Source organism: Monodon monoceros, unplaced genomic scaffold (assembly GCF_005190385.1).
Source record: "Monodon monoceros isolate NGI ecotype Baffin Bay Population unplaced genomic scaffold, NGI_Narwhal_1 Super_Scaffold_11, whole genome shotgun sequence".
Taxonomy (NCBI): domain Eukaryota; kingdom Metazoa; phylum Chordata; class Mammalia; order Artiodactyla; family Monodontidae; genus Monodon; species Monodon monoceros.
In genome coordinates, this window is record NW_021703767.1 from 120,124,306 (window position 1) to 120,147,597 (window position 23,292).

A 23,292-nucleotide genomic window follows, 5' to 3' on the forward strand; every position below is an offset into this window, starting at 1 on the left:
AACGAACTTTTTGGCCAACCCAATACATATGAATAGAGATTGGTCTGAAATGATGTTTGTCACATGTTCATTGTGGTTAGTGGGATTTGAGGTAATCTTACCCCTCATTTTAATGTTTTTCCCCCCACCAATGAAGAAACAGCTTTACTAGGAGTCTAGGCGTATTGGGGAAACCCAGTTCAGTCCCAGAGAAGTGAGGCTAATATCAGCACAGAGCAGGAATCTAACACTGCAGAATTTTCTCTTGAAGACCAAGTGTGAAACTAAACCTCCATCTTAATATCCTAACAATCATAAATGCTGCTGAGTTTAGCTGTGGTGAAACTTCTGGAAGCTCCTAGTGAAATAATGAGACTTGTGCATAAAGGGAGAACCTCCAGCACTGCTGAGTCTGAGCTCTACATGAGGTTATGGGTCTGGGGTGGGAGGAATAGAGGAAAAGGTAGGGGGATGGTCTCATCCCCACACAAGGCCATCTCAGTGTGCAGGTGAGGGAGGAACCAGGGGTTTGGGGACAGAGGGCAGCAGAGGGACACTGGCTGACGAAGCACAGTCCCTGTCATAACGCACAGGGCCTGTGCTGTCTGGTGTGAGGGCACCTCCAGCAGGTCCTGGCAACACCCGGTGGCACCCCTTCCTGAGGCCCTTGGGAGAGAGCCTTCCTGGTTCTGTTCTGAGTTCATTCAGAGCAGAACTGCTCATGCCTGGTGGCAAGTCCAGGGTCATGGGTAGCTGCGTGGGATGGAGCGGCCCCCTTGTGACACCTATACCTGTTAGTCCAGGAGACTTTTCTGGAGCAGTCACTTTCTCAGACCAAGAGGGAGCTTGCCCAACACAGGCCCAATCTAGAAATCACTCCCACCTTCTTTAATGCTTTTCTGTATTGCTGAAAATTTATAAACATGTATTGTTTTTACAAACAAAATTCTTAAAAATTGTGAAAGATGTATAGTATAAAAAGTTTTCTAGGAATGAGTGTTGTCTATAACAGCTAATTCAGATTTTGTCTGTGGACATGGACAAAAATAGTATTAGTAAATAATACCCCTGCCTTGAGAGTTCTAATGAGCCTGCATGATTTCTGAATGAGTGCGTGCCCAAATGTTTTGTCTCGTCCAAAAAATGGGAAAAAGGAAGGAAGCTATGGCCCTGATTTCACTCCTTCTCTCTCGTGCTGATATGTCAGTTAACCTAGAGATCATTCTGTGTGTGTGTGTGTGTGTGTGTGTGTGTGTGTGTGTGTGTGTGTTAGGGAGGGGGGTGGGTTTAGAGGAGACTAACCATTTTTTTAAGAGAAAATTTAAAAGCATCTGCCATTGTCTTTATTATAGTATCAATATTCCAAATTCCTAATTTCCCCATGGTTGCATTGCCATAAACTTGGATTTTCTTTTTTCATTTTTAATAACTTCAGGGGATCAGTATTGTGGAGGACTCCTTGAAAGACCTTTCGGCTCTTTTAAAACCCCCAACTGGCCAGACCGTGATTACCCTGCAGGAGTCACTTGTGTGTGGCACATTGTAGCCCCAAAGAATCAGGTGAGATTCCCTGAAAACATGAAGAAAGTATGCATGTGTGAATTAGTGTGAACTGTTAAAGGTACAGGGTGAGGAAGACCCCCTGGACACAGTATTTCTTCATGCAAAGGCCCAGGTTAAAATTGCCTTTGTGCCATCTGACTTGTAAATTCACGGATTTAATTTCCTATTATAGAATTGTAATTTTCAAAACAGGTTTTGAAATACAAATGGTCTGCAAATTCCACATGAGATTGTTTAACGCCGTGGAAGATGTTGTAAGCATGGGGTTATAAGCAGCAGTGACAAACCGTGGGAGCATAACAAATCCCCAAGTACATGTACACTTCAGGTTACCATTTGCTCACAGAGCATTATGTCCTGATAATGGCCCTCTTAGAGACCAAATCAGAAACAGCCTGAATGCTTCACTTCAACAAAGCCAATGCAAGCATACCACATCATCTTTTCTAAGAACATCTTTTCTAAGAAAGGTCTGATGAGAAAACTGGTGGTGTGTGTTTTGTTTTTTTTTTTTGGTTGCTGTTTAAAATAAAATTTGTGTAGGTTCCCCACAAATAACTTTATTCATTGCTCTAAAACAATCAACAGAGGAGTTTTCCATTGTTTATTAGTATGTAGTTATATGAATTTTTACCCTTTTTGGGGACCACTTTCAGATATTAATCGCAGGGTTGAACTTAGCATGAGAATAGACCAAGCTTACATTGTGGAATTCTGAAAATAACTTTTAAAAAAATTGTGATTATTACAAAACATTATAGACTTAAATCAAAACACTGTATGGTAAGCATTATAATACTGTTAAAAAAACTTTTCTAAATTGATCTTTTGTATTGCTTACACAAATATTATTTGACATATATTCATTTCTTTAGTGGAAAATTACTCAGGTAAATATACCCTGCAAGTTAGTGATTTGAGTACACACACACACACACACACACACACACACACACACTTCACACACTTTGATAATAATCCTAAAATTCAATTTTATTTTTAAGATGAAAAGTATGTTCATTTATTTGATAATGAAAGATTCTATAGATCTATTAAACATTTTATAGTTTAAAATAAATTTAAAAATTAAATTTCTCAAACATTTAAGCCATTATGTAACTCTTGAGATAGTATTGATCATTTTTCTCTCTGTGTCATTTGTAAATATGTTAGATTAAATAATTTGAATTTAATTATACTCACAGATTACAATTTAGCATTTTTTCCATTGTTTTTCTCTTGGATTATTTAAATTTGGGTTTTATCTTTTTATATGACTTTTGGCTTCAGCCAGCTGAGTTTTTAATCATGGTGTCTGAAATCACTGGAAACTGTCCAAATGAGAAAAATAATATGAGAAAGTTAAGTCCTAAGTAATTTCTATGTAAATCTATGGGCATTTTCTTCTATTAAAGACTTACTTTTTAAAAAATCATAACCTTCCCCTTTACCCTTCTATTTATTTACTTATTTTCTCTTCAAAAGTTCTGTGACTATTTTCTAAGTAGAAAAAGTTCAGCCAATTTTTTAATAACCTAGAACACATTTTATTACTAACCGCTAAGGAGTTACAGGACCCAAAGAGGAAATATTTTAATATAACTTAAAGCAGTGTTAAGTATGAATAAGCAATTATTCACCCATCACTGGTGCTGACTTTTTAAAAGTGAATAAATATGTAGATAAGTGGCAATGATGTTCAAAGCCACATTTTACCTCTGTGTCTCTCTGTGGTGCCATTGCTGTTATCACCCTCACCCACATTACTGTGTTTAAGTCTTTGCTAGCTAACAACTAGTAACAGTGTGCCTGTCCTAACAGGAGTTAATGCCTATTATATTCCATAAGCAGCAAGGAGGGTTGCCTGCCCACCTGCCATCCAGCAAGAGTGGGGACCAGCTCTCTGGGTGCCATGGGTATTTATGAACCCAGTGAGACTTCCTCTGATTCACAGGTTGGAGGGAGTCTTGAAAAATCTGCTTATGAGGGGAATGATTGCTCTTACATCAAAACTTCTTATTGATTCGAATAATTCAGGACACTATTACTGGTACCAGTGCAAAAAAAAAATTAAGAAATACTTCAGAAATCTAACACTGACTTTGTGTATCCATGCTTCTATGCAACCTCTTCAAAAATCAACCAGATCACCAAGCAGACTGTGTTTGGCAGGCACAGTTTTCAAACATCACTTCCAGAAGACATCATAATCAGTTCCCACTTCCCTGAACCTCTGGTCCTAAAGAATTTGACTTCTTTACATGTGGTGGGAATGTGAGTCTCCTTTTCTTGAAAGGGGAACTGTTGTGTCCACCCATCTCACGCACCCCAACACACACTACTATAGGGGACATTGTAGATAATATTTTTATTTCTATTAGTTTTCCTCTAGAGAAGAATGAAGTTGGTGTATAGCCCCGCTTCCCACTCCAACACAAGCCCAATTTAAGTCTTAACATAGGTTTCTGGGGTTATATAGTGTTTTTATACTTTCTTAGCTGTAAGTGAACAGACTTCCCACGTTTAAGATCCTAATTAGGATTGATTTGGGCTTGAGATGGTCTTTTGGAATGATTAAAAATGAAAGCAAAAGAATACCACAATTTTGATAACTAATAAGTATGTAAACACTAAGAAAAAATTCAAACACGGTGAATAAATTTTTTTAAGAAGGAAAATCGTGGTACCCTACAAATCTGGGGAGAGGAAGAATTCTGTTTGAGGTTGTTCCACACTGCTCCTCTGACACTTCTAATGTTGTGCTTTCACTAAAGCTTATAGAATTAAAGTTTGAGAAGTTTGATGTTGAGCGTGATAACTACTGCCGGTACGATTATGTGGCCGTGTTTAACGGCGGGGAGATCAATGACGCTGAAAGAATTGGGAAGTATTGTGGCGACAGCCCCCCTGCGTGAGTAGCACCTGTTTTATTTCATTAATATTTTAGGAGCTCTAAACTTGTTTCTTATTAAATTGCCCAATTATATTGTATTTTCTGGAAGATTTTGTGGTGTCGTTTTGTTCTCAAATTCTTGGGTTCCGTGGCAGTGGAGTCCCGTACATCATCAACACAAAGAGTAGCCAACCCAGAGAGCGAGGCAACATTAGCAAGAGTGTAGAGAGGGCTCGGCAGCCAAACGGATAAACCGAAGTAGAGTTGGTGATGCCCCTGGGGCAGACGCTGAGCCAGAGACCTGACCTGGATACCTCACTGCCCTGCAAGTGGGGAGCTGAAGCATCAGAGTGGAATGAGGAAAATTCTGAGCAGAAACTAGGGAGCTGATGATTGGGAATCCAGACGAGGAAACCTGGAAGCTTATGACAGATCCAGGTGATTTTACCTGTCCTGGACGTTGGGGGCTTTACGCCGCCTCGCATTGTTGCTCAAATTCTTGCTGAGTGAGCCTGAAAGGCACTGTGTATTTATCAGCAAATACTTATGGAGCTAAGAGCTCTGCCACTTACTAGATGCATGACATTGGGCAAGTTACTTAACTCCTCTGTGCTGCATTTTGGTGCAACACATGACTGTTTTGGTGCAAGATATCTCACACCGCCACATACAGTACTAGGGAAGGTGGCAATGACATTACTACAACTTGCCGGCAAGGTCACCACTGTGCCAATTTAAATAGCCTTTCTTATTCTGTTGCTTCAACATAATTAGAATATCTGCATCACTTGATCTTACATGCATTTCTATGATTTCCCATAGACACATCTGAGTTAAAGCAAGGTACTTTCCGGTTTAAATCCATTTATATTTATTATGTTTGATAATAGTAAGCATTTTTGATGTGGATTTTACAGTCCAGCTGTAAAATGTACATGGCATTGCTAGGGGAGGGGACAAAACTAAGACAGTTTTGAAGGAGAAGGAACCGGCAGGAGGATTTGACCAGCCATGGTGGAGCCAGGTCAGAAAGCTGTTGTAATTAAGACAGTGTGGCTTTAACAGAGAGGTAGAAAAATTGACTAATGAAAACACCAAAGAGAGGCCAGAAACATATCCACATGTCTCTGCAGATGAGACATATCCCAGAGACGCACAGATCAGCAGGTAAAGGATGACCCTATTGAAGAATGAGGCAGGGACAACTTTTGCTTCTATGGTAAAAATGAATTGTATTCATATCTAATAGCACACAAACGTCAATTACAAATGGATTGGGAACTGAAATGAGAATTTCTGTTCATCAAAATACACCTTAAAGAGAGGGAAAAGAGAAGGCACAAAATGGAAACAGATATTTGTAAAATATTTGATATATTTGACAAAGACCTAGGTCTAGGTTCCAAAACATATCAAGAAATCCTTAAAAATTATTAAGAAAAAGATAACAACTCAGAAAAAATGGACAAAAGACATGAAAAGGCATTCCCCAAAGAAGAAAGCTGCATAGTGAATAAATCTTTGACAAGAATGTAAATTGGTACAATCACTTTGGAAATCAGTTTGGCAATATCTAATAAAATTGAAAATAAGGACTTCCCTAGTAGCACAGTGGTTAAGAATCCACCTGCCAATGCAGGGGACACGGGTTTGATCCCTGGTCTGGGAAGATTCCACATGCCGTGAGCAACTAAGCCCATGAGCCACAACTACTGAGCCGGTGAGCCACAACTACTGAAGCCCGCGTGCCTAGAGCCCGTGCTCCGCAACAAGAGAAGCCGCCAGAGTAAGAAGCCCACGCACCGCAACAAAGAGTAGCCCCCACTGGACACAACTGGAGAAAGCCTGTGTGCAGCAACGAAGACCCAACGCAGCCAAAAATAAATAAACAATTTAAAAAAAATTTTTATTTATTTTATTTTTGGCTGCGTTGGGTCTTCATTTCTGTGCGAGGGCTTTTCTCTAGTTGGGGCAAGCAGGGGCCACTCTTCATTGCAGTGCACGGGCCTCTCACTATCGCGGCCTCTCTTGTTGTGGAGCACAGGCTCCAGACGCGCAGGCTCAGTAGTTGTGGTTCATGGGCCTAGTTGCTCCGTGGCATGTGGGATCTTCCCAGACCAGTGCTTGAACCCGTGTCCCCTGCATTGGCAGGCAGATTCTCAACCACTGTACCACCAGGGAAGCCCAATAAACAATTTTTTTAAAAAATTTGAAAATGAGCTTGTATCCTCTGACCTGGTATAGAGCATATACCCTACTCTTCTCGTGGACAGTTTTGTCCCTGTCCATCACAAGACATATACAAAAATGTTCTCATTAATATTATTTGTACTGGGGGCAGAGTAAACAGCACAATGTTTATCAACAAGAGAATAGTTCGATTCTGTTATAGTTCACACTATACAGCCCTGAGCACAGTGGATGAATCTCACAGTTATAATGTTGAGGGTGAAAAAAATAACAGAAAAAGACACATTATATTCTTTCATTTATATCAAGTTAAAAAAAATGCAAACCTATAGAATATATGGTTTCACGATGCATATGTATGAGTAAATCTATAGACAAAAGGAAAGGAGAAGCACAAAACTCAGGGCGGGTGGGGGCAATGGGGATATCACTTCAGCATCCCTGTGCCTGGTTCAAATCAGTATCGATACCACTGGATTCAGTTCAGAAACATTTACTATATATACCCCAGCCGTGTGGCAGACACGATGCTAGGGACCTCGAACACAAAGATAAAATAAAAGATACAGAGGTAAGTAGTGGGAAGGACAAAAACAAGGCAGATAGGTAAATTGGCAACGGAATGTCCTGGTGGATTTCTGACAAGGAGCCCTTTGGTCCAGTCGGGACAAGTGGTGGGAGGTCAGGGGAGGTTTGGGAAAAGAGATTATGCCTGTTGAAGCTAAGTCTTGAAGCAAGAGTGAGAGTTAGAGGCAGAACTTAGGACACACTCATTCCAAGCAGAGGGGACTCCGTTATTGAAGATCCACAGGGGAGATCTATGCTATTCTGGAGCCTGAACCTTGAGTGGGCGCCCAGAGAGCAAGGAGGTGGAGAGTGGAGCTGGGTTCCACGTCCTGCAGACATGGGGACTCTCGAAGTGCAGTTAGGGGAAGTGACAGGACCGGTGCTTCTAGAACACCCGCCGTAGACAAGAGGAGCAGGGAGCTGGCAGGGAGGCTGTAGCAGTGGTCCCGGTAAAGCTGAGGTGGTAGGGAAGGGTGGTAGAGATGAAGAGGAGGTGGATCAAGGAATATTTAGGAGGCAAAATTGGCAGGACTTGGTGGCTGGTTGGCTGTAGTGATTGATGAAGAGGAAGGCTGTGGATAACAAGGCAGAGACAGCTCACATAGCCGGCTCTATAAGACACCAGTCAGCAGCCTCAGTCCATCCTGGGATTTGCCAGTGGGGAGTGGGTCCAAGTGAGATGCCCCCTTGCCTTCCTAGCGATTTGTAACATTAATTTGCAGATGCAGCACTCTGCCCTCAGTACCTTTATGGCACTGTGACTCTGTCGCATTCACACTAAAGCTCAGTAGCAAAGTAACTCAGTAGCGGCATATCTTTGTTACTAAAATACTCCTCCTTGAGAAAATTCAGCTTCCAATATCGTGCTTCCAAGATGAGTTCATAGAAAAGGCAGTGAATGATCACTATGATTATAACATCATGCCTAGAAGGCTGACCTGGTTGGATCTTAAGGTTTTCTTTGCTGCTTATAAGAAGTGCTTTTTGTAATTTTATCACCTAAACAAGATTAACGTGTCTTATTTGTACTTGTAGTTGAGAACTGTGTTTCCTGCACACTGTATTTATTCAATGGAATGTGTTTTCAAAAGCAAGATAAAATATTTCTGTTCCAGGCTTGATTCTTAGAAGCATTATTTAAATGACCTTGGTCACTTTTGTAACTGGAACTCTAAATGTGGGTCACAGAGCTTGCTCTTAGGTTTGTCTCGTCCCTTGGCTAAGAAGGCAATAACCTTCAGGACAGAAAAGAATCCTGCAGTTTTTCTAACTGGTTGGGTTAAGTCCAGATCTACCTTCCCCTCCACCCACTCCACTCAAAATAGCTGACAGGTTGCCTCATTACTTACTATCCGTGAGGGCTAAGAAGTGATTCAGCTGAGAAGACGACTCAAAAAAAAGGAGTTTAGTCAAACCACCAATTAACTCAATTAAATAAATTTTCCACTTCTGAATTAAATAGTTTTAAAATAGAATTAGCCAAACAGCATTTTTAAACCATTTTTTAAATAACAATAGCAAGATTAAATGAAACTACCGTCTTGTATAATATAGTTATCCCCTAAGATTTAACAGAGCTTCTGAGCCTCAGTTATTATCGCCACTAAACCTTTAGTACCAGCACGCCCCTAAAATTGCTTTAAAATTAGAATTCTTAATGATGTCTTTCATGACCACCAAAACAAAGTAATCACTTTCTCTTTCTCCTTCACAGCATTTTGCTACCCAGATTATAAACAGAAAGGTTTCCATTTCAGGCACGCATAAGAACTCTCATTAACAATGAAATGAAAGTCCCATTAAACCCTGCATGGCTTTCCTATCCCTAGGTGACCACTGAGATGATCCCTTTGGTGGTGTCTTCACAGGGTGTGGGAATTTGTTCACCAAAGTTCTCCATCTGATTCCCCAGGGTCAGCATCCCTAGCTCCCCAGGCCAGCTGGAACCCAGAGTCTTAGTTCAGAGAAGCTGTGTGGTTGCCAAGTCAGGCCAAACCCTGTGGTGCTTGTGAGAAACCAGCTGCAGCTTCAGTGTTTACATTGGTCCCAATGTCTACCAGCGTCTCTAAAGACACCTGGTCCTTTCAAATGCTGACTCTCCCACAGACTAACCGAGGGCCTTGGGCAAATCACTTGAACTCTCCGATCTTCACTTGCCTATTCCATGAAGAGGGGATAATAACAGGGTTGTTGTGAAGACAGAATTCAACAGTTTTCACAAAGCACGTGCCTAACTGAGCAAACGTTCAGTAAATGTTAGCTATTCGCATTAATACTGAGCAGATTAAGACCATCATCTTTTTAAGTATTTCAGCTTTTCAGTTTAAACAAAGAATAACCTATCATCAGAAATTGATGGAAAGTTAGAAAATTCTACATTTCAGAGAGGTGTCACCTAAATTTTTAAATATATATATAATTACATCTTTTTTTCTTTTAGGCCAATTGTATCTGAGAGAAATGAACTTCTCATTCAGTTCTTATCAGACTTAAGTTTAACTGCAGATGGATTTATCGGTCACTACAAATTCAGGCCAAAGAAATTGCCGGCAACTACAGCACCACCTGTTACCACCACCTTTCCTGTGACTACAAGTAAGTTTTTCTTGTTTGAAGTTTGTACACAAACTTGAGGAGTATAAGAAAAATTCTTCTGAAGTAGAAAAAAAAAATTAAATAAGAGGAAAATACTTGAGACTAAAATAAGTTAAATAAGATGACAACTTATGGAAGAGAATAATATGATTCCATGAATTAAAGAAAAGTGTAAGGTGTAAGAATGCTTCTAAGCTAATAATTTTAAAATGTTACCTAAGAAGATTATGGTCACTTAAAAATGCTAGGAACCCTGTTTTGGCACAGATCATTACAAGCCTACTTTTTATTTCTTGGCACTTATAAAATTATGTGTTTTTTTTATTACGTAGAACTGTAGTGTTTTAGGTTAAAGTTTCAGGGCCCTGATACCTGCCTGTTTTCACATCTGCCAGTATTTGGACTTTTTTGGGATGGGGTATGCTCCAAAATGTGTCATACAAAATGTATTATTTTTTCAAATTGGAGTAAATCAAACAAAAATATTTGAGGTATTATAGAAGCCAGTCGGGAAACTCTGGTATTATCTAAGAAATGGAGGGGCAAGTGTGGGTCCCTGTATCTTGTCTCTGTACCCTGTCAGCTCCACCCACCAGGATTTCAGGCCTGAGATTTCAAAATCTAAATCCAGGGAGGAGAAAAAAAGTGGGAAGGAAGGATCTAAGGTTAAGATATGAAATAGGCTGAGATAAACCCAGCTTTACTGCCCACCATTTTCTGCAGGTACCCTGAGCAGGGCTGTCCTGAGTACAGGCACTTCTAGAAGGGTTGACTTTTCTGAGCACTCCACAGTGTGCCACCTTGTGGCCTGCAGGTGTACTGCCGCACATTACAGCAATATTTCTCTAGCCTATCTCAGTGGACCCTGGTGTCCTATTCTTTCCAGTGAATTATCTGTCTGCATTCATGTGGTTCCCTAGCTTTTATCTTGTGGTTCCCCAGCTTTTATCTCCAGTCCTAAACTTTCTCTGAAATTGCAAACATGAATTTGTAAATTTTCTCCTAGAGTTTTGCAACTGCTAGACATTTAAATTAAAACATATCAAATGTAACTCATTTCTATCACATTATTTTCCGTCTCAATTCTGCTTCTCCACCTGTTTTCCCAAGCATGGTCCACAGCAACTGTAGCCACACTCTTAGGGTCCCCTTCCTCTGTCTTAATTCCCCACTGAATGCCCCATACACACACACACACACACACACACACACACACACAGAGCAGACTGTGTCCTTCTCCCACTTAAATTGTCTACACCTGTGCCATCCAATACAGTGGCCACTGTTGAACACTTGAAATGTGACAAGTGCTACTAAAGATCTGAATTTTAATTTAATTAAAATTTAAAAGCCTCCGTGGCCAGTGGCTACCATATTGGACGGCACAAGGGCCAAACCCCTTCGCACTTTGTACCTAGCCTCTCTTGCTAGGTTCATCTTTAGGCCCTACCACCTCACTCCTGATGCTCTGAGTAGTTGGGGTTTTATCCTAAGTGCAGGGGAAGCTGTTGGTGGATTTAAGGGAAGTTCAGGATTAGATTCACACTTTACGAAGATCACTCTGTGAGGCCCCAGTGAGGTGAATGGACTGTAGGGGTCAGGAGGGTCAGCATGTTCTTGGGGTTGTCCAGGGGAACTGCACCAGACAGAAATACAGAGACGGTCAAGAGACACTGACAGTTCTGCAGGCCAGAGACCTTGGGAGATATTGATAGGGCTCAGCGGTTAATTGGACTAGGGCAATCCAGAAGCATGCCGCCCGGGTCCCTGGCTTGCACAACTCAGAGGAACAATGTTACCATTCAAAGAAGTAGAGTCATAGGTTGAGGGGTAGATTCATAAGTTAAGCTGTGCCCTTGTGGGGTTAGAGGTGTCTGTGAGACAAGCAAATGGAGCCGTTATGTAGACAGTAAGATCTACGGGCCTCCAGGCCAGAAGAGAGATTTAAGCAAGAGATTTAAATTTCAGTCTTCAACATGGTTGACCCCATGGTGCAGAATGCGATTGCCTAGGGAGAGGTTACGGGGGAAAGGAGAAGGGCTGGAATTAAATCTCTAGAAACTCCAGGTCTTTAAAGAGGGAGGATCTGCTGGCAGAGAAGAATGAAAAAAGCAGCTAAGGGGCGGCGGCGGACATGGGGGGAACCCAGGTGTCTTGGGGGCCGGGGAAGAGAGTGTTTTGAGAAGGGGGTAGTCAGAAGAGCCAAGTGTTGATGAGGCTTCAAACAACGTCAGGACTAAAATGTTACCATGTGATTTCATGACGTGGAGGCTACTGGACACCCTGGCAAGGGTTATGAGTGGAGCTGTGCAGGCAGAAGCCAGATGGGGGTGAGGGGCGTGTGGAGCAAGGCGAGGAAACTAAGTCCAGCAACTCAGTGCACAGGTTCAAGCCTAAGGGAGGGTGTGAACGTGGTAAAGCCAATGGGCAGTAGCCGGCACAGCAGGAGAACAGAAGGGCAGAGTGAAGGAATAAACTGTAGAGGAAATTTCCACAAAGATGAGCGGGTCTGGCCTTCGGAGGACGCACAGAAGGACAGACCTTAGACCAGACGTGGGCAGCCTCCTCTCTCAGGTTAGGAAAGAAGAGAGGGGGCCAGATAAAGACAGCTCGGAGGTCTGGTGGGGCTTCGAGGACATTTTCTTCTATCATCTCTGTTTTCCCCAGAAAATAGGCAAAGTCACCCGCTGAGAATGAGACGGAAGGGAGGCGGGAGCCCCGGGGGGTTGGGAGAATCCGAAAAACAGCTGTGGAAATTGGAGACAGCTTGTCACTTGGACGAGGGTCCATTTGTGTCCTCAGCTGTCTACGTGCGGGCACAGAAGGAGAAGCAGAGGCTACTTCAGGCTTCCTAAGGGTTGGAGGGCAGAGGGGAAAGGGAGTTTAACATATTGTCAGGGAAGTGAGATAACAGACCATGGAAATTAAGTGGAGTAGCTAAGGAAGTAGAGATGGGCCAGGATGGTGCAGTGGGAAGAATGCGAGGGGTCAATGTGTTGAACCTCTAAAGACAGAAAGCAAGTACTCGTGAGAGTCTGAGAGTAACTAAATAAGCTTGAAGGAGAAGAGGCTACACTGGCTGACAGGGTGTCCACACTTGGGAGATTGGTGATGAGACTTCAGCAGGAGGACATGGAAGCCTGGGACTGAGGGGCGGAGGCGGAGCAGAGGGAACGTCTCTGGGAAGGATGGGGCCGTGGCGGCGCCGAGAGGGATCGTCCCCGAGGAGGGAGGACCCACCGGCACGGCCGCGGGAGCACATGGAGAGGAGGTCTGAGAACCAGGTGCCGTGCTGGGGAGTGCAGGGCAGCAGAGAGGACGGGAGCATGGCGAGGGTCAGGGTGGGACAGCTGATGGCTGAAAGGCAAGAGAGCGGGAATGTTCCGAAGGGAGAGAAGGGGCCGTGTGGGACACCCACCCAACCTCCAGACTAGCATTCCGAGGCCGAGAAGGAGCTGGTTTCCAGTGGCCCACGTGAAAAGATGCTCTTTCATCAGACAGGGAGAACCACTAACGCCACTACCTTTTGACTCAGTGAATGAGGTAAATTCAGGTCCCCAACTCCTAGAACAATAGTCCCTCTAAATGCTTTCTGAGCTCTTTCTCCATATATATGCTATTGTGTTTATTTTACCATTAAACTGTGTGTATTTTAACATTAAATTGTATATATTTTAATACTATAATCCACTTTGGATCCTTTTTGGAGTTAAGTAGGGGTACACATTAAGAGTAAACTCACAGGGAGGAGATATGGGGATATATGTATATGTATAGCTGATTCACTTTGTAATAAAGCAGAAGGTAACACACCATTGTAAAGCAATTATACTCCAGTAAAGATGTAAAAAAAAAAAAAGAGTAACTTCACAGAAAAGTTAGCAGAACATATCAGCAGGGCAATATTACAGCTGTAAATTCTTACCCACCAAGTAGTGTCCTGTGACAGCTTTGTTTGGTTCTTCCTAGCATGTTGCCACATATAAGTGAATCATTAGGAAATATTTTGGAAACATTTTTAATGAGGATTATTTTCATTTCATTTCATTTCGTTTCCTCATAGTACAGTTTCTCAACCTTGGCACTATTTACATTTTTGGCCAGATCATTCTTTGCTGTTGGGGGCTGTCCTGTTCACTGTAGGATGTCTAGCAGCATCCCTGGTTATATACCCACTAGATGCCAGTGGCATCCCCTAGCTGTGACCACCAAAAATATTTCCAGGCATTACCAAATGTCACCTAGTGGGCAAAATCACCCCTGACTGAGAACCACTGTGGTTATCTGTTTAGTTGTACTTTCAAATTTGTCTACTTCTCAGTTCTTAAGATCCTTCTAGGCAATGAATAATCCTTACTAATAATCCTTACAGGCTCAAAATAAATGTTTAGTGATTGGTTGCATCTAATTACGGCTATAACACACCTTACCACATGAGCAGTGTTCCCAGAAACCTGTACTGCTCCCATTTGGGCGACTGTGTATTTCAGATGCACCAATAAAGCACCCTCCACCCTCAGGGGGAGACCCATAGGATTCCTTTCGGAAAATGAGGAGTTAACCTACATCTCCTGTGTTCATATTTGTTGTACTGGGTTTTTCTAAGCAGGGCACATGAGACTGTATCTATTTTTAGTTACAGCATTAGTTATATATAAAGGAAGAAGAGAATAGGGCTAAATTTGGGTTATCTTTGATCTCAGGTTTAAAACTCAGCAGAGGGTATTGAGTTACCCTGAAGAAATTAGAGCAGGAGTTGGTAGCATGAAGAGTCGCCTTTGCATGCTTTTTAATTATTTCATTGCAATGACAGATTGGTGGCTCAGGGAAATATATGGGAATTTTAAATTGGTAGATTCAGATCTAAACACCAATTATACTTGAATTCATTTTCATGAATCTTATGTCTTTCTTCTCTGAATGAAGGTTTAAAACCCACCGTGGCCCTGTGTCAGCAGAAGTGTAGACGGTCGGGGACTCTGGAAAGCAATTATTGCTTGAGTAACTTTGGTAAGAAATAAAACCCAGCCTTTCCTCTTTAATCAGAAACCTGAAACCGCATGCTTAATCTCAAAGGAACTGCCGTGAATGTGATGGTAAAGGGTCAGTTACACTCTTCATTTACCCAAGAAAATATTTTCTTACACACTAGGGTATGTTGACTTGTGCCTTTTGAAGTGTTAGATTTCACACCTGAGAAAAATTGATGTACAGAAAATATACAGTTTCCACGTAAACTTAATAATTTGACTCCTGGTACGTGATACTACCGCTCTGTGTCTTCTGGCTGGCTCCGTATTCCTGAAAAAACCGGGATCCCTTTTTTCTCACATAGTTTTCACACACTGAGTATTTTTTCACATATCTGTAATTCAACTGAAGTTAATTAGAAACATGTCCAAGCTGGCCTCTCTCCGAAGAAATTCAAGTATTTCCTCTGTAGTGTCCTTCCAAAGTACTAAATTCAAACTTGGAAATCTGAAATCCATTTGGAAACTCTTATAAACTGGAACCTGAGGAGATATTACCTAATGACTTAGAATTTCTAAGAGTTTCTTCCAAGTAAAAAAAAATTGCACTTTCTGTGAAAACCACTTAAGAGCAAAAGATCCCAAGTTTAATTATGTTGGTTATGTTTAAAAGGAACATCGAAGAGAAGTCTTATCAGGAAAAGAAAGTTGGTACAGCCTTTAAATAGGTTACCCAGAACAAAGGGCCTCCCAGATGAGGCTTTGCTTGCTTTTTCTTATGCCTTCAAGTGGTAACTGCAGCCCAGGCGGACTATGTTGCAGAGAAGGTATGAAGGCACTAAAGAATCTAGGGCCCTAAATCTAACTGGAGTTTGCAGCAGAAATTCAAATAATGGCATGAAAATGAAAACCAGTAGCACGAGGTGTCATTGCTCCCACACCCAGAGTCGTCTTCTGTAGGAGATGCTTAAGGAAATCTCCCTTCCTGTCCTCAGAGCCACCTGATTTCACTCGGCTACTGACTGACGTTTTGCAGTAAGCACTCATGACCGAAAGTCAAAGTAAGGCATGAGAAGAATTCTCATAATAAGCAGTGTGTTCTCACTTTATCCTGAAAGGGTCATATCAGCCAAGTCCAAAGCTCGATCTATTCCACTGTGACTCACTTCCATGGCAAAATGACCCAATACTATCACCAGTGGCCCATTGGTTTCCTACCAGCATTGGTAACACTCCTTTAGGGGCAGGTTTTGATTGTCACAATAACTGCCGGGTGCTACTGGTTTTCTGGGTAGAGACAGGATTCATCAGAAAGTCATTCAATGCAAGTCCTGCCTCACCTGGAATGTCCACTGCCCACCCCCCCCTCCAGAATGCCAAAAGCACGCCTTTGAGAAACACAGCATCTTTCTTTCTGTGGGTCAGAAGTGAGACTCTTCTCTGAGTGTCACATAGTAAAAAGAGAGAGTGACATAATGAAAAGCAACTGAATTTTGCTAGAGTTTTGTGGTTTTTTTTTAAGCAAGAAAATGTCTTAAGCTATACCTCAGTTCTATACTTTGACTTGTTAAATGCGTTAAACAGGATGGATAAAAAAGAGAATGTGAAAGACCCAGAAAAACACAGATATTCAGTGATCATTAGAGGGAGATGGGGATCTATGGATGAATCACAGTTCAAGGAGAGAGCACCTGATATCCACTGAGAGAAGAAAAATAAGGGATCCCAACCTGCTGCTTCTAATTCTCTTTAGTTTCCTCCAGCACCTGCAATTGGTCATTTGCTGTAGAAGCCTGGGAGAAGGCTTCAGGGAGTGGATATTTGTAAGACCGATTTTTCATTTAATAAATACGTGTTTTATAAAAAAAAAGTTCAAGGAGAGAGGCCCGCTAAAGAGAGGAACCAGGGGGAGACACAGAAAGGTAGGCGCTCACCCACACAGATACAAGGACTCAGATCTTCGTGGCTCAAACCCCCATCATGCAGCCTCTTAGTATGGTGTTACCTCTAAAGGTACAAGGTCCTGTTGAGTATTCACAGGTAGAGGCGCATGAGCCCATCCCTTATTTGGTAACTGATCCATACGTTGGATAAAACATTGGAACGAGTCCTCATCTCAGCAACTGACTGCAATTTGGCAGATGTTTTGGTTTTCCTACTCAGGATCAACACCTAACAGCTGCGGTAACATAACAGCTTCACGACTCCTTTTCTTCAACCTGAATTTTGGTGACAAATGTACAGAATCAAATTCAATGGCTCTATTAGGACCTTCTTTCTTACATTAAAATGTTTCCCATCTGACACTTAGAGAAATGTACAATTACGTTCAGTTCTGCTAACACTTGCCTTCACTGTCCCATTATTTCAAAAACGCTTTCTTTTGCAGTCTTGGCCGGCACTGTTATCACCACCATCCCTCGAGGTGGGAGTCTGCACGCCACGGTCTCAATCATCAACATCTATAAAGAGGGAAATCTGGCAATTCAGCAGGCCGGCAAGAACATGAGTGCCAAGGTCGTCGTGGTCTGCAAGCAGTGCCCACTCCTCAGAAGAGGTGAGTCAGAGGAAAACTTCAGTCTTTCTTCCAGGGGAGCTCAGGAGCAGAGAAGGGGATGGGAGAGCCTCTCTGAGAAAATCATGGATCTTTCCATGCCATGGCTGGTCTAGGGAAGTAAAGTCAGGGCTAATGTATTGCCCACTTGTGGTTTCGAAGGAGGGCCTTTGGAGTCGGCCAGAATTGGGCTCCAGTCCCAGTTCCGGTCACTTGTGGAAGAAGACGAGATAATGGAAATGATCAATGAGTCCAAGAAACGTCTGAAGTTGGATCAATAGGGAACAGACAGAGAAGGAGCACATCAGGAGAAAGAGATTTTGAATTATTGCACTTAAGGTGCCACTACTGTGTGTAGAGGAAGATATCCATCAAGGAACAGGAAATTCAGAGCTGGAGTTCAGAAGAGAGAGGTATCTATGGGCTAGAATGAAAGATTTGGGATTCATTTGTAGATATAGGATTATTAAATCCATAGATGGGGATGAGTTTATTAAGAAATTTTGGAAAAAGAAAAGCTACTTCAGAGCCAAATGTACATGATTTTTTTAAAAAAACAGGTTCTTTAACTTATAAAAGTAATGTATGCTCTATGTTTTTTTTTTTTTGTGGTACGCGGGCCTCTCACTGTTGTGGCCTCTCCTGTTGCGGAGCACAGGCTCCGGACGCGCAGGCTCAGCAGCCATGGCTCACGGGCCCAGCCGCTGCGCGGCATGTGGGATCTTCCCGGACCGGGGCACGAACCCGTGTCCCCTGCATCGGCAGGCGGACTCCCAACCCCTGCGCCACCAGGGAAGCCCCTGCTCTATGGTTTTTAAAAAGTTTAAATAAGTAGAGAAGGATATAAAATAAAAAGTGAAGCCCTTTCCCTTTCACCAGAGGCACAATGAACATCTCCTTCCACAAAGTTCTATCCATATAAAGCCTGCACATACACACGTAGAGAGAGGGATCATGCTACACATGTTCTACTGAAACTTTTCCCCCACGTGATGTACATGTGGACAGCTTTCCATCAACAGCACGTATAGATCTCTTTTTCGGCATGGCAATAATGCCTGGCATTCCACTGTGTGCTCTGCCATGATTTCTCTGTCCAATATCAGCTCATTCCTTTCCTCAGTCTTGTTACACACCTCTACTACAAGTGAAACCAACCAAACCTCTGCCACACACACACAGAAATATAGCATATCCACTTCAAGAAAGCTTTACTATGAATTCAGATTGTTGAGAAAAGTCAGAAGGTGAGCAGCCTCACATTGACTCCTTGGAGGGAATAGCAAAGACTCTGTAGAAGGTAACACTTCTTTCCGGAACTGCCCGGAACAGCAAATAATGCACATCTAGACACAGTCAAATCTCGATGCTAGCAGTCCAGGCTTTCGGTGGCATCTACCTGCTCATCCTACCAAGCCTTCACAGGCTCAAGACCACTATGATGCCAGTGTAGGCCCACAGAGGAAGGCCTATGCAAGAGAAAAAGAAACACATATTCCTCTTATGACACACGGGGGAGAGGGAGAATAAAGGGGGTGGTAAGACACACTTCCTTTATGACATTTTTCTGAAGCAGTATAAATCTTCAGAGTTGAATCCTACGTAGCTCAGCTTGGGCCCCAGTCTAGGCCTACGTTAGCCAGAAACACTGATATATAAAAAATAGTATAACAGAATAAAGTACTTTTTAGTACTTATCTTTTTGCAAGGGACTATAAGAATGGAAAGAAGTATATGATCCAACCATGCCCTCAAAAAACTTACATAGTATAAATGTTGGAGATGTTAATAAAAAGTCCAAGACAACAACAACAGAAGACGATGGATCATTAGCTGCCAAATGCCTGGGGAGATCCAGAAGCCTTGTGACACCAAGAGAGGCCATCTGAAGCCCCTTGAGGAAGGAGAGCCTTTCACAGAAACAGTGTACTGTTCATAGCAGACACTCAGTAAATACATCAGACCTTCCGCAGAGCTGGACGTGACCGGATCGAATCATTCCATCCACTTTCCTAGTGTTAGCAGAGCTGGAACATGCTATTCAGTTACATTTAGATTTTTTCCCAATGAGAATCTTAAACCAGATTTTATCCTAGATAGGATAAATGTCTAATTATACCATTTACAGAGCATTTACCTAGAGGTGAGTTATAGTCGAAGTTGTTTCAAACCAACACACAGAGAGAAAAAAATTAATCTTATATTCTCTTTTAGGTCTAAACTACATTATTATGGGCCAAGTGGGTGAAGACGGGAGAGGCAAAATCATGCCCAACAGCTTTATCATGATGTTCAAGACCAAGAATCAGAAGCTCCTGGACGCCTTGAAGAACAAGCAATGTTAACAGTGAACTGTGTCCATTTAAGCTGCATTCTGTCACTGCCTTTGAAGGATCTATTTTTTTCTCAGTAGGTAAAGAAAATTTATAACCAGAAATATTGAGCATTCAGAGAGATTTACTCTTCACATGATGTAGGTAGGAGAGCTCCGGTGTCACTGATGGAAGTTCTGTTGCCTGCACAGAAGAGAGCCGATTGGAAACCTGCAGACTTAGTGAGGTGATAAGAAACTAAATGTATCAAGCGTTGACAGTTTGGAAGCAGTTTATTTATACATCTCTGTAAAAGGATATTTTAGAAATGAGCTGTGTGAAGATGTAAAAAAGAGATTTTATATGTGCAATATTTATAGTGATATTTGTTTTACCTTCAAGCATTTGCTCTGAGTTGTTATATTCTTCTCTTGCATTTTTAAAATCAGTGCTTAATAAAATATTTTTAAATGATTATATAACAGCCATTAGACTTGCTTTTATAGAAAGTGGGACACTGTAAAAAGAATATTCCCTGCTATTTACACATAAGGTTGTCCTTGTATCAGTTTATACTTTGCTAAAAGAACATTCCAAGAACCGCAGGGACTAGATGGACTCAGTAATGTAAACAGACTATAATTCTTCTCTGCAGAACCAGAGAATGTTAGAGCTAGAATCGGGTCCCTCAAGAATCTCATTCAGGTCCTTCATTTTGTGATAGAAATGGAAGCTCAGGTATATTTAGTGACTTGTGCAGAGCACACATCTCCCAAGAGACAGAACAGGCAATCTAGCTCAATTTATATAACTAGACTAAAAAGTTAAAAGCCAAAGATTATCAGACTGGATTAGAAAAACAAAATACAACAATATACTATTTGAAAGAGACACCTAAAGCATAAGGACACAAAGAAGTTGAAAAGAAAAGGATAGAAGAACATAAATATATCAGGCAAATATTAACCAAAACAAGACTGAAGTGGCTTTATTCATATTAGGGAAAAAAATAGACTTTAAGGTATTCCTCAAGATGAAGAGGGTTACAAGGAGATATAACAATTCTAAAATTTGCATGCAGCTAATAACATGCAAAGATATATAACTAAAATATATATTTTATCCTTCAATATAATATAGGCTTCAAAATATATAAGTCTGGCATAGTAAAAATGAAAATTGACAAGTTCACCATCATAGTGGGAGATTTTAACACACTTCTCATAGTAATTGGCAGATTTAAAAGAAACAAAAAAAGATATAATTTTTTTAAATAACATCTTCATTGGAGTATAATTGCTTTACAATGGTGTGTTAGTTTCTGCTTTATAACAAAGTGAATCAGCTATGCGTATACATATATCCCCATATCTCTTCCCTCTTGCATCTCTCTCCCTCCCACCCTCCCTATCCCACCACTCTATGTAGTCACAAAGCACCGAGCTGAAAAGATATAGATTTGAACCACACAGTTAGCTAGATTTACCTGATGGACATAAAACAGAACCAAAAGCTCTTTTTTCTTTTTCCATGCCACGTGGCTTGTGGGATCTTAATTTCCCGACCAGGGATCAAACCTGGGCCCTTGTCAGTGAGAGCACAGAGTCCTAACCACTGGACCACCAGGGAATTCCCCAAAAGCTCATTTTTAATCTCAGTATGGAACAACTTCAAAACTTGACCACTTACTGCACCATGAAACAAATCCCATTTAACGAACTAGTGTCCCACAGACATCCTTTTCCAGCAACAATGAATAATTAGAAATTAATAGCACAAAGTACACAATAATTAAAAAAATAAGAAAAAAAACCCTGATGTTGGAAATTGAGAAATGTACTTTTAAGTAACTCGTGATCAAAAGGAAACTGTCATGGAAAATAGAAAATATTAAAAACTGAACAATAATAGAAACACTGAATTTTAAAATGTGTGGAATGCAATTTATAACCTTAAATGTTTATATTCTAAAAGGGTGAAAAATATTTTATGACTGATACAAATTATGGAGGTTAGTAAAAGAACAACAGAATACACTTCTAAAAACTGGAGGAAATAAGCATACAAGCAGAAATTGAGTAAAATAGAATCATAAATAGAGACAACAAAATAAAAAATTGGTTCTCTCAAATGACTCATATAATTGACAAAACCGACAAGATTAAGCAAGAAAAAACGTTAAAAAGGACAAGAAAATGATTTAGGCATGAAAAGGGACCTTACAACAGATGTTAACGCACTCTCAAAAAGCAGTTAAGAGGATATTATGAGCCATTTATGTCAGAAGATTTGGAAACTTACACGAAGTGGACAAATTCATGGCCAGGGGGTGAGGACTTATCACTTGGACTCAAATAGAAATAGAATACCTAAATAGTCTTATAATCATTAAAGAAATTCAATCCTTTTTTTTTTTTTGGCGGTACGCGGGCCTTTCATTGTTGTGGCCTCTCCGGTTGCGGAGCACAGCCTCCGGACGCGCAGGCTCAGCGGCCATGGCTCACGGGCCCGGACGCTCCGCTGCACGTGGGATCTTCCCAGACCGGGGCAGAAACCCGTGTCCCGTGCATCGGACTCCCAACCACTGCGCCACCAGGGAAGCCCAGAAATTCAATCCTAATTTCAAAACTTTCTTCAGATAAAACCCCAGGTCCAGACAGTTTTACTTAGAAGGTCTACCAACATCTAAGGGACAAACACAGCCAATCTAACATATACTATTCCAGAGTACAAAGAAGTAACACTCAGCAATTCTTTTTATGAGAGTAATATAATCTTAACATCAAAACTTCAGCAGACAACAGGATCTAAAACCACTAGTCTGATTTTACTTCTGAACACAGGTGCAAAAACCCTAAACTAAATATTATCCCCAAAAATCCAGCAAACCAACCAAATAGGTGACAATCAAGTTGAGTTTATCCCAGAAATACTTGATTAATTTAACATTAGAAAATCAACGATCACACTTCACTGCATTAATAGAACTGCAATGCCAACTAGGGAGTCTTAGGGGCAGCTAAACATCCAGACTTAACAGTATCACAGGCCTCCCTTGGTACCAATATCCTCAGAAAGATACTGTATAGCACAGGGACCAGAGCTTAATGACACAATGTCACACTTTCTTCTCCGGGAGTCTTTGTAGCCATCTGGCAGCAGCTCATACCAGCTATCCATGAGCTGTTTTCTTTGCCTCCCTAGATAAAGTCTCAGATGCCAGGAGACAAGATTCATGCCAGATGGATGTAGACACCCCAGTTTAAAGGTCGCATCTCCACAGAAGCCAGTTATCTCTTGTAACAACTCCATAAGCCCAGCTCCCAGACGCCTCACAGATGACACACCTGTTTATGAGTTATACACTCAGGAAAGCCCAGAGCTCTGGCTCCCCTATCGGGTATTTATAGTTCGCTTATACTGGATTGGATTCCTCCCAATCCAAAGCAATTTACCAATCAGGGATCATTTTTACCAGAAACAAGTTTGTCTAGCAACATAGTTGACATACTGTATTATCAGATTACTAGGTAAACTAAACTAGAGTTAAGCAAAGATCATCTTTTAATGGGGAAAGGTTCTGTTAAGCCCTATTCACAGTAGATTAAAGAAGAAAACTCATTTGATCTTAGTAATGCAGAAGTACTTGATATAATTCAACATTTACTC

General features: G+C 41.4%; 1 protein-coding gene across 2 annotated transcripts in view; it reads left to right on the plus strand.

Moving 5' to 3' along the window:
• PCOLCE2 (procollagen C-endopeptidase enhancer 2) overlaps positions 1–20,102 on the plus strand; it is a 71,211-nt gene extending 51,109 nt beyond the window's left edge. Inside the window, exons 4-10 of one of the 2 annotated variants that reach the window (XM_029214752.1) lie at positions 1,415–1,539; positions 4,317–4,453; positions 9,633–9,787; positions 12,806–12,808; positions 14,714–14,797; positions 17,147–17,314; positions 19,526–20,102. In XM_029214752.1, the coding sequence (XP_029070585.1) occupies positions 1,415–1,539; positions 4,317–4,453; positions 9,633–9,787; positions 12,806–12,808; positions 14,714–14,797; positions 17,147–17,314; positions 19,526–19,656 (803 nt within the window). In that variant the 3' untranslated portion in view covers positions 19,657–20,102. The remainder of the gene's footprint in view (positions 1–1,414; positions 1,540–4,316; positions 4,454–9,632; positions 9,788–12,805; positions 12,809–14,713; positions 14,798–17,146; positions 17,315–19,525) is intronic. The other variant, XM_029214753.1, reaches the window with a different exon arrangement.
• The last annotated feature ends 3,190 nt before the right edge of the window (positions 20,103–23,292 follow it).